This window comes from Notolepis coatsorum (assembly GCF_963971535.1).
Source record: "Notolepis coatsorum genome assembly, chromosome: 9".
NCBI classification, from domain to species: Eukaryota; Metazoa; Chordata; class Actinopteri; order Aulopiformes; family Paralepididae; genus Notolepis; species Notolepis coatsorum.
The window spans coordinates 95,202,740-95,215,019 of record NC_140173.1 but is presented as its reverse complement, the minus strand read 5'-3'; the positions used below and the strand labels follow the sequence as shown (position 1 = coordinate 95,215,019).

General features: G+C 44.6%; 1 protein-coding gene across 1 annotated transcript in view; it reads left to right on the top strand.

Moving 5' to 3' along the window:
- Positions 1-12,280, top strand: part of LOC311234062 (integrin alpha-V-like) — a 128,343-nt gene that overhangs the window by 101,017 nt on the left and 15,046 nt on the right. Inside the window, exon 27 of the mRNA XM_084321157.1 lies at positions 4,227-4,385. Coding sequence (XP_084177283.1) covers positions 4,227-4,385 — 159 coding nt within the window. The remainder of the gene's footprint in view (positions 1-4,226; positions 4,386-12,280) is intronic.

The window sequence follows — 12,280 nt, the reverse complement described above, 5'->3', positions numbered from 1 at the left end:
ACCGTACTTGGTATTCCCAGGCGGTCTCCCAACCAAGTACTAACCAGGACCAACCTGTGTAGCGGCCGAGATCCGACGAGATCGAGCGTGTACAGGTTGGCATGGCCGCAAGCCATTACGACAGTGCTGAGTAAAAACGTACCCAACCAGGGTCTCCATAGCGCCTAACCCTGTGACACCCGGACCGACCTGGCATTTTTCCCCCTGAAAAAAGCCCAAGTCCCTCAGGGTACCAGAACAGCAGATCTGCATCCCCGGCGGACAACGGGTCCAACTGATCCGGTCCAGCGTGACCAGAACCAGTCCCGTGCCCTAACCACGCCGACATGCCAACTCCAGGAGAAAGGGCAGATATGCGTGTCGATCTTAACATGAAAAAGAAGGCGCCACCCAGACGTTCGGCCGAACCGCGCCTGGTGGCCCACCCCAAGGGCGTGAGACCCCTCTACATATGTTCAGATCCATTCCGTCATCATCCCCCAGACATGAACGAGAATCCGTCGAAAAACCAACCCAGGTCGTGGGACTTGGTCGTCGGAAGAGGAAAAACCCCCATCTCAGTTGCTTTATAAAAACGCTGTTTCAACCACAAGCAACCAAGGCGTGCCAGTCAGTCGCCTGTTTACAGCGAGCTAGCACTATACGTGCGTCGGGACACACCCCCATCAATGAACAGGCTATTCAGACCTGTCATTGAATCCCCAAGGCGCCCAGGGGAACGACAAGAGGGGTGTGACACTCCCTAACTCCAACACTTCTGGAATAGAAAAGAAGGAAGCATCAACAGTATGTATCCCAGTCTACACAGCCAGGGGTAAAAAAATTTCACATTTTTACATCCCACCACCCTCCCATAGGAAGGAGACAGGGATCCCCAGAGAGACTTCCCACGCGAGCTGCACAGATTGAAAAGAATATATTGCACCTTGAGCCATGTAAAAAATTGGTTTTAGGGCTCTCCGGGGAAGAGGCACTGAACCCATACACACTCAATAATCGAATTGAATCGAATACATATACAATAGAATAGGACCCTTCTAGAGGGTCCACTCACTTTGACAATCTGAGGAGGAAGGCTCTGTACTCCGATGGAGGCTCCCTCACATGGAAGAAGGAGTCCAAACTCACAGAAGGCCCGAATAGGCGCTTGGTGAGGAGGAGCCCTGACCACCCCCCTGAAACAGATCCATCACATGGACCTGAACAGCACACGGAAGTCCTACCAACAGAGACACGCACGGTGACGTACTCTATGGCGGGGGAATTCCTGCGGTGCACACGCCCAATATACCAGGCCGTGGGACCAGGAACTCCCTCCCCCCCCCCCCCCGTAACGTGCCGAACCGCCACGTGACAGGAACCTTGAAGGACAGGGGGCGTACCCCTGACCGACAGAAACAAGGGGGAGAGGAAAGGTTACCAGTTCACCCCTTTACGACCCCACACCCATGATACGATGTAATGACAAAAAGAGAATATGACACAGTCATAGTCAGCTCTATGAAGCGTTTGACAGCTCCACACAGCGCATGAGCTAACCTGCTATCTGATTTTTACTAAGGAAAAACACAGAATAGAGAGGGCTCTAAGAGCCCCGGTCCAACATACACATGTGCTTCTGTGGCCAGTCCAACCCAGTTGTAGGTCACATGACACACACAACCCATCATCACCTACAAAAAATGGCAAAAACACTCAACAGAGGAACGCCGTTTTTCACAATGAGAGAATACATCATTCTCGATTAGTATCGGCCACAGGCCTTGCTAAGCACACACGACAGCGACCAAACCATTTTTTCTTTTAGGAAAATAAAGTTTCTCCAGCTGTTTTAGCACAACCTCAGCAATCAAGCTAAGAGTTACATCGCATCCCTACCACACAAAAGACACAAATAGTGCACAAACATGTCTGATAGGAGGATGAAAAAGTCCCCAGGGAACCGGGGGGAAACACAATCCTCTTATTTTACCCTCAATACGGCCAGTTAAAAACAGGAAAACCTGTTAATATGTGAACACACTGTTCATTGTCATCACAGGCTGAGAAAAGAACATTCTTTTACTCACTTGTCACCAAGCATAGCTTCATAGGTCAGTTACCTTAGTTGTGAGTACACGGTACATATAAACACCATGATGTTTCTCACACAACAACCAGATCATTACATCCCGATTTGCACGGAGAAGCTAACTGCCAGTGACAAAAACAGCTCACACATAACCCGCGCCGTATCCCAAATGCATTGCAGCAACACACGTTTTGGGAAAAACATCGTTATTCACAATACATTTAGAAAAGTAAAACCAGAAAACGTGTTATAAGGTCTGGTCAAACCTGTTCCTACCCGGAACGTAGATCAGCGAAGTGCAGTCACAGACACCGTAGGAACACAGCCGCTCCTGTGTTGTTCGAACTGGGCAGCGTTGCCGCTCCAACCCGCACTACAGTCCTTTGTTGATGCAACCTTGCCGTCCTGGCTCAGGGCAGGGTCGACGAAACATCCCCTGTCAAGGATGACGTCGTAGTCAAGAGTGTAAAAACATGTTAAAATCAAAGCACGTTCAACAGAATAGCATCAAGCTAACGGCCGCTCCAACCGTTCGGGTGCTACTGCTCCTGCTCGCGAGACGCCGAGCTAACGACGCACGCGACCAGAAGCGAGCTCACGGCGGCGCGCAAGAAGCTAAGCTACCCCGCGCCAGGCCATGGCCTATAGCAGCAAGCTAACGTTACCTAGCGATCACGACATGCTAGCACCGCAGCTAACAGCTGACTGGCTAACAGTAGGCCCAACCTGAGCAGGCCATGCAGCGATCCCAGCAGGCTAACGCAGCAGTTAACAGCTGACTGGCTAACCGTAAGCTAAGCAGCTATCAACTGAACCTGTAAACAATGACATAACACTCACCCAGACAGGCCGCCGTTCTGAACCTCTCCTCACTTTTTAAGAGAAAAGAGAAAACAAGATGTCAACACCGCTTCACAACGGTGATCTTACCAACACCCGACGGAATCAGCACAATACCAACTGGCCTGTGTAGCTGACTTTGAACATGGATCTGCCGCTATCGCACATCCATGCACATATCCCCTCGTGATGGAATACTCTCATTTGGATATGAAAGATGGGGCCTTAACACGGTGACAGAGAGAATCCACTCGTCCAAAACACACAGGGATCACCAGTGTTAATGGTCACGGCCCACTAGTTAAAACTATAATGGTCTTCAGACCAAGGCCTTCTGTCGCCTAGGTGGCTGAACAAAGGACCCTAGCCTGGGGCCGGTTTCCATAAACATTGTCAAGTAGCCCCCATAGCACTAACAGACAAGTGGAGCCTGCCAGCAAAACACTACTCACCCAACCTGGAACGCACCGCTTCTCACAACAGCGGCATGTCCGACAGTTCAGCTGTGGCCTGACAGGTTTCACCCCAACAAACACAGCCAGGAACTGCAGTTGAGAAGCATGCAGCGGCGTGCTCCCAATACGAAAACCGGTGGAGGATTTTTAGAATGATCAACATCTTCCAGACACTCCAGTACGAAGACAATATCGCCGTATTTTCTCGAAAATAGTGAGAGAGAAAATAAAGATATGATGTCAACGTATCTCCTTCCTTGTAAACAAAATTTTTCTCCATAACAACACGTCAAGTGGGGTACTACCGAGGCACTTTCTTGTGGTGAAAGCGAGAAGGAGGAGAGCAGGTGACCACACACCTGCTTATGAAGGTAAGCTGATGAGGGGTGTGGTCAGACTAATACTGGTATTAAAGGTACATTTGTGGAATTTATTCAGTGCGCGTGCACGTACGCGAGGAAGTGCAGTTGTGATGCCAAGCAGAGCCCCTAATGAAACAGAACAATGCTTCCATTCCTCTTTGATCCGTCTCTCGTAAGCTACATCATCCCCCGCTAAGAGTCATGGGAGATGTAGTAAATACACTTTGTTGTAGTTATCCTACAGAGAAAAGAAAATGCACTTGACTTTAATGCACAGTTTGTTGTATGCAAAGAGAAAATGTTTAAATTGTACAATCTTTCAGCAGTCAGTCAGAGTTATGTAGCGTGAAGGCTCTAAATCCAAGTCCAACATTCTAAATAATCAATGTCTGCTCCTGTTTTGCTCTGACAGCAATGTGACCTTTGCTCCTGGCCTCATGGCTAAATGTTTGTGTAGCCCATGATAATCTAACTCTCTGTTTCTGTCTCTCTTTCTAGCTTCGTAACAATGGTCCCAGTGTATTCAGTAAGGCCATCCTGGAGATCTTTGTTCCATATCGTCATGGAAACACATCCTTGCTTTACATCACTTCCTTAGAAACAGACGGACCAATGAGCTGTGACTCCGTCCCACCCCTGGAAACATTCAAGCTGCCGGTATTCTTATATATACACACACACACACACACACACACACACACACACACACACACCACACACACCACACACACACACACACACACACACACACACACACACACACACACACACACACACACACACACATTGACACAGCACTCCACCATCTGTCTCTAGGCACTACTTCCTCTAACTATCATCACTCTGATAAATATATTGATTCGATTATATTCTGACAGGAGATGAGGACAGATGGAGTGTAACAGAACTTGAAGTACATTAATGGGAATCAGGTTAAATGGTTATCAGGTTAAATGGTGAAATGTTTATCATATTAACAGGTGAAATGCTTATCAGATTAACAAATTAAATGGTTATCAAATTAACAGGTTACATGGTTATCAGATTAATGGGTTACATGGTTATCAGATTAACAGGTTACATGGTTATCAGATTAACAGGTTAACTTCTTATCAGATTAACATATTATATGGTTATCAAATTAACAGGTTAAATGGTTATCAAATTAACAGGTTACATGGTTATCAGATTAACAGGTTACATGGTTATCAGATTAAAGGGTTAAATGTTTATCAAATTAACAGGTTACATGGTTATCAGATTAACAGGTTACATGGTTATCAGATTAACAGGTTACACGGTTATCAGATTAACAGGTTAACTTTTTATCAGATTAACAAATTATATGGTTATCAAATTAACAGGTTACATGGTTACCAGATTAACAGGTTACATGGTTATCCGATTAACAGGTTAAATGCTTATCAGATTAACAAATTAAATGGTTATTAGATTAACCAATTAAATGGTTATCAAATTAACAGACTACATGGTTATCAGATTAACAGGTTACATGGTTATCAGATTAAAGGGTTAAATGTTTATCAAATTAACAGGTTACATGTTTATCAGATTAACATGTTACATGGTTATCAGATTAACAGGTTACACGGTTATCAGAAATATTACTAGGCCTACTTGTTACTACTAGGCCTATTCATAATCTCAGACCAGTGTTAGCTGTAGTCCAGTATTAGCTTTAGTCCAGTGTTAGCTTTAGTCCAGTATTAGCTTTAGTTCAGTGTTAGCTTTAGTCCAGTGTTTGCTTTAGTTCAGTGTTAGCTTTAGTTCAGTGTTAGCTTTAGTTCACTGTTAGTTTTAGTTCAGTGTTCGTTTTAGTCCAGTGTTCGCTTTAGTTCAGTGTTAGCTTTAGTTCAGTGTTAGTTTTAGTTCAGTGTTAGTAGCTTTAGTTCAGTGTTAGCTTTAGTTCAGTGTTAGCTTTAGTTCAGTGTTAGCTTTAGTCCAGTATTAGCTTTAGTCCAGTGTTAGCTTTAGTTCAGTTTAGTTTTAGTCCAGTGTTAGCTTTAGTCCAGTCAGTGTTAGTTTTAGTCCATTGTTAGTTTTAGTCCAGTGTTAGTTTTAGTCTAGTGTTAGCTTTAGTTCAGTGTTAGCTTTAGTTCAGTGTTAGCTTCAGTCCAGTGTTAGTTTTAGTCCAGTGTTAGTTTTAGTTCAGTGTTAGTTTTAGTCCAGTGTTAGCTTTAGTTCAGTGTTAGCTTTAGTTCAGTTTAGTTTTAGTTCAGTGTTAGCTTTAGTTCAGTGTTCGCTTTAGTTCAGTTTAGTTTTAGTCCAGTATTAGCTTCTCGGACTAGTACTGTAGATGGTGACCTGGTGCTTCTCAGACTAGGACTGTAGAATCAAAGAGCAGAGTAGGCTACTGGAGCTCACGGATCATCTTTAGTTCTATTTAGGTACAAATATGACATGGTTAAGCATTTCTACACAACCGTTAGGCCTGCGTTGGGAACCCAGGATTAATGTGTTTATAAGGGCCTAACTTGACTAAACAAAACAATAAATCTATAAAGCCCTGAGGAGGCTGAAACCGGCTAGAACATTAGTTGACGCGTCTGTGGCTCGTGCTGGATACTCGTCTGGTGAAAGGATTGAATGTCCACAAGGTCCGTTCCAATAACACCCCAAATGGGTTTATTTACACGAAACAATAATCAATGCGCAATTTGCATGTGATATAAAGTAAACGCCAAAGGTACCTTCAAATGAACAAACAAACACTATACACTACAAACAAAACGATAACCAAACAACGTGCCATGGCGACGTGACGGTCAAAAACTGTTGGCTCTCTGCCGGTAATCAAACACACCTGCTGTCATCAGTCCCATTACCCATTAAGTAGCTAAGTATGTCACCTACTGGTGAGCAATGGGAACTGATGCCATAAACACAATTTGGCAGGCACGATGTATACAGGCGGAAATCAACATAAATACATAAATCCAAACAAATACATAAAATATAACATATGGCAATACAACCATGTAAATTGGCTCTTACACGTCGGCCCCTAATTGTTAAATGTCATAAATAACATATACAATTATAACATGAAATGAAAACCAAAGAGGCAAAGTGTGCCATAACAACAAAACAAATGAGAGACTATGGCCTCATGCATAACAAAACAAAACTTAGGACAAAGCCCGGTCACTGGTGATTCCAAGACTAATGTCTTGGCCCTCAAGCACTGAGCACACCAAGCTTTTCCCATCTGGGAAGGCCTCTAAAACTCTGCCGAGGAGCTGCAGAGTCGACAATGACAACAATATCTCCCACCATCTTGTCCATTGGTGCTCAATATCATTGGGAATGTTTTCATCCCAGTTGCACACTCTTCTACACAGTTTGAGCAGCATGGACTTGGCAGGAAGTGTAACTGGGCCAAGGCAACTCAAGGGATCACGCACCGACCTCTGGTTGCTCAGTGTCTCCTCCAATCTGCTCATGGAAATCGTATTGACATTGGCCACTAAAATCCCATTTCAGGACCATCATTTTCTTGAAGGGGGCCATTAACCACCCAGCCCAGAACAGTTCTCATAGCATACAGACCATTTCCACGGCCGTTGATCACCTCCCAAGGTTCCAATAACCTGGGAGCATTGGTACCAATCAATAAATCAACATTTGCCTTTATGCTGGGAATTTGGACATGGGACAGGTAAGGCCACTTCACCAAATCTTCCTGTGAGACAATATTGTCACTGGTCACAGGCATTTTCCTTTGTGAAAGGACTTTTAGGAGGTTATAGAAGGTGTCCCCATTGAGACCAGAGATCTCCAAACCCTTCAGGGAGGTACTTGGGACCACCTTCTCCTGGCTCAAAGTGTGCAGAAGGAAGTTGGTCTGTGGTCCAGTCACATTCAATGCACTCATTAAATGTTCAGAACAAAATGTTGCAGAACTGCCAGGGTCGAGAAAGGCGTAAGTTTGCAGTATCTTTCCATTTGTGGACTTAACTTGGACTGGCAAAATGGACAGCTTACAATTCCCTCCGCCGGCCCCAGTAAGACCAAATGTCTGCGTGGCTATAGTGACACTTGGCTTGACAGCTGAAGTGACACTTGCAGATGAATTAGGCTGCTGGTATGTGCTGAGGTAAGGCCTGTCAATGTGAAGCATGGTTGGATGTTTTTTCTCACAAACCTTGCAGGTTAGGCGCTTGTCGCAATCAGCACTCATGTGACCGGAACATAAACATCTGAAACAAATCCTGTTTTTCTTTACAAAGATAATTGTATCGCTGTGCTTCTTGCCTTTCAGCCATGGGCACTCTGCCAGAGAGTGATCCTGAAAGCAGCACACACAAGACTCAGACTTCTCCATTTCAATATCCTGCCCCCTATGGACAGAGCCTGAGTCTGCTTTGAAATCCTGTCCCCTATGGACAGAGCCTGAGTTTGGTTCCTTAGAGTCCAGACGTGTGACAGTTGTAGCAAAGCTGTTGCCTTCAGCTCTGCCAAACTTGGACTGAGGCTGCTCCTGTTGCTCAATCCATCCTTTATGGTTGGTTGATCCTGGATGTCACCGAAAAGTGGGTCAGAAAGGATCCTAACCTGACGTTCCACGAATGTGACAAGATCATTAAAAACAGCTCTATGATGTCATCGCTCCAGTAGCTCATAAGGTGTTGTCCTCCATCTTTCCCTAAATCGGTAGGGCAGCTTGGTTATAATCATGCGCATGTTGGTAGGCATTAGTGGTCTGCAAGGGCCTTGAAATGAAGCCCGTGCCCAGCCCAAGCCTGTGAACTTCAGGCCCTGCCCGAAAATAAGCCTGACTGTAAATAATATTTTAAGCCCTAGCCCGCGTGAAAACCAGAAAAAAAATTATTATTATTATTAGTATTAAAATATTTATTTTTTTGTATTTGTTTTAAATATTCGAAACATGGTTTTATATGAACTTAATAAATAAACAAAAACGAAAATGTTCAATAGGTCTACCTAAATAACAGATAGTGAAAACTAAAGAAACATTAATTATATAGCCAAATATAAAAAAAATGTGTTTTAAATATTCTAAACACTGTTTATATATTAACTAAATTTTTATTTTAGTTTATTAATACTGTTTAATATTAAACAAAAACGAAAATGTCCAATAGGTCTAACTAAATAACACATATCACGCTAAAAACTAACAACCATTCTATAGCCTGTATCGCAAATTCTATTTCCCAGCGCTCGCGTTGACTCACACGGCAGCCTCGTAAAATGTATTTGAAGGCTATATGAAATCTTCTTTGACACACACACACACACACACACGACACAATAGCCTACTCAAGTCACTATACAAACAAACAGAAAACAGAAATCAGATTTTGAGCAGAGCAACATTTATTATATAATGAAAGCGCAACAGAATAGGGCACCAGCGACCCCACACACCATCAAATAATAATAATCAGACTCACCACTTCGCTGTGTTGATGTCAGCAACGCGTTGAACAACGTTAACAAAACCTCGCCAACCGGCTACATACATCCAAGAACAAATTAAAACGTTCGCCAACTGGCTATATTCCAACTTCAACCTATGCCACTTCGGTCTGGTTCATTTGTTCATCATCCACCTGAGCACTCCCCTCAGTTCTCCCTGCAGGCTGCGGTAATTACATTCAAATGTTTCCAAAAATGCAACTTTCCCTTGACTATTTTATCTGTTAACGTATACATCTTGACTCCTCAGACACGAGGGCACTGCCCGGCCCGGCCGAGCCCGAATTATTTATTTAAAAACAAAGCACTACCCAGCCCGAACCCGTAGTAGGCATGCCGAGCTCCTGCATGTGTTGCATCTCTGTCATCACGTTGCAACAGTTGCGCAGGAACAGAATAGTCCTGTAGTGCCTTTACATCTTCAGCCTTAACTGTGGGCCAGGCCAAAGCCTTTTCGATGTATGACGTAGCGAACTTAAATTAATTCCCGAAATGTTCTTTCAGGAGACCTTTGGCCATGTCATAACCACGGTCTGGGATCATGTGCTGACAACTCCTTACCAGCTCACGTGGTTGTCCTTTTGTGAACTGTTCCAAAAAATATAAACAATCTGCTTTGTTGGCCTTGGATTCAATATTATGTTCAAATTATCTTATAAAGCTCTTGTAGTGAAGCAGGTCACCATCAAATGCAGGGATATCTCTGGATGGTAGAGACATTGAGAGCTGCTGTTGTACAAGAAGATTTGTGATCTCATTCTGCCGTTGCAGGACTGTAATCAAGTCTCCTTGTGGTGGCATTTGAAAAGGTTGATACAATTGTGTAGGTTGCCCACTATGAGCTGGCATACATGAAGTCTTGGTTGTACAACTCCACCTTGTGGTGGCATTTGAAAGGGGTGCTGTTGTGCAGCAGCTCCACCGTGTGGTGGCCTGTGGAAGAGGTGCGGTGATGCAGCAGCTCCACCTTGTGGCGTCATTTGGAAGGGGTGCTGTTGTGCAGCAGCTCCACCTTGTGGTGTAACCTTTGATTTGACAACAGGCTCTGGCATAGGAAGATTGAATGGCTGTGCTGCTGGATTTAGCACAGTATGGCTTGAATGAGGAGGTCCAGTGTGATTTCCCACATGCCTTTGGCTAGAGGTTTGTGACCGTCTCCCTGGCTCTGATATGGTATCCAGAACAGCCATTTTAGCAGCGGATGCAGCCAACTCAGCATCTATTTCATGTTGCTGCTTTTTCCTCCTTAACTGTTGCTCTTGATCCTCATTATTCCTCCTTAACTGTTGCTCTTGATCCTCCAGAGCTTGTCTCCTTCAAGTATGCTGATTTCAAGGCGGCTGGGTGGCGCAGTGGACATTGCGCTCGTCACCAACGCAAGAGACACCGGTATCGAATCCGGCTGTCAGCGTTGCCTCCGGCTTGGGCCGGCCGTCATACTGACTCAATTGGCAGAGTTAGCGGGAGGGAAGTCGATGGGTGGTAGTCTGGTCGTTGTGAACAGCGACTCCTACAGGTCGGTTGGGGCGCCTGCACAGCAGAGACAGGAAAATGGCGGGGGCAGTGTGAGCCTCCCACACGTTACTCCCCGCCAATGAGAGTCCGCGCTGGCAGGTGAAAAGATGTGACTGGCTGCCTCCACATGTATCGGAGGGGACATGTGATGGGCTTCTATCCTCCCTACAACCGGCCAGTGGGGGGCACATGCAAGCAACAATCAAGACAGGGGAGGGGAGAATTGGCACGGGAGAAAAATAGAAAAAAGGAGGAGAAAAAGTGGATAAAAAAAGTATGCTGATTTCACAAGGATTGCAGCTCGCTCAGCCTCTGCGATGATGCGTTCGGAGTTTGCACTGTTACCACTCTGTCTGCTGACCTGAGAGTGTCTAAAGGAAACATTTGACGCGCTGTCATCTGGTTTCACATTATCATCCACACTGTGAGAGAGCACACTATCTGGTTGCAAATTGTATGTGAGCACGTCCTCTGTGGGCACAGGTGCTGGGTGCACTTCAACCACATTACCAATATTTTGTGTCAACCATTGTTTTACTTGAACATGGAAATGTTCAAATGTTGCCGTTATTGACCCAAACCAGACATTTTGTTTTTCAATTTCATCCGGGGGCATAGGCACCACAGACACCCATGCGTGCAGATCTTTGGCTGTCTTATACAGTCTTACATATTTATAAAATACACCTTGTACCCCTGTCACGTCAGTAGTCTGCATAAATACCTCAATCATTTGCATCAGCTTTTTTGCTTTATTTAATTGATCTAATCTTTCATTTTGCAATTTTTCCAACCTTTCATTTAAAACCTTATAGGTCGGTTTAATTTCCCTTTTTCCCATTGAGACACTATCCACAGCCGCCTCTGCGCCCACGAGTTTGTAAACATTACTGTCATGATTGTCATCAGAACCGTTCATGTTGACAATCCGCAGTGAATTGATTGAAACAGTAACGTTATGCGTAACGTTGTAACGTTGGATTCAATCCAAAGTCAATGATAGACTAGAACCACGCAGTCAAGTTCAGCTACCAATGCATTGGAATTTATGCTCGCAAAACGCAAAGTTGTGTGCACACATTAAATGGCCAGTAAAAGGGTAGCTACCACATACCTCGGCTTGTAGCCTACTGAAGAAGTAGGCAGCTGGCGTTGGGTACCGTAATTGCTGGGAGGAGCTCTGATGAATTGGTCTGACAGTCTGCGCTTCTCTGCTCATCCATGTTGACATCCACACGTGGAACTGTGATGCACAAACAAATCCCACGGCGTCCTCAATGAATCAGGTCCGTGCGCGCATCAAAGCGAGGCTGAAACGCTCCAACGCTGTCCTCAATGTCTTCTCAATGAGCAAAGTTTTGAACTTTTAACTTTGCTCTTGGTGTGTGGTTCCCAATGATCCACAGTATTGACTTGTGCTCTCAATGTGTTCTCAACGAGCACACGTTTTTGACTTGTTCTTGATGTGGTTCCCAATGATCCACCTTTGTATAATGAGCCAGTTTTTGACTTGTATAAGGGCCTAACTTGACTAAACAAAACAATAAATCTATAAAGCCCTGAGGAGGCTGAAA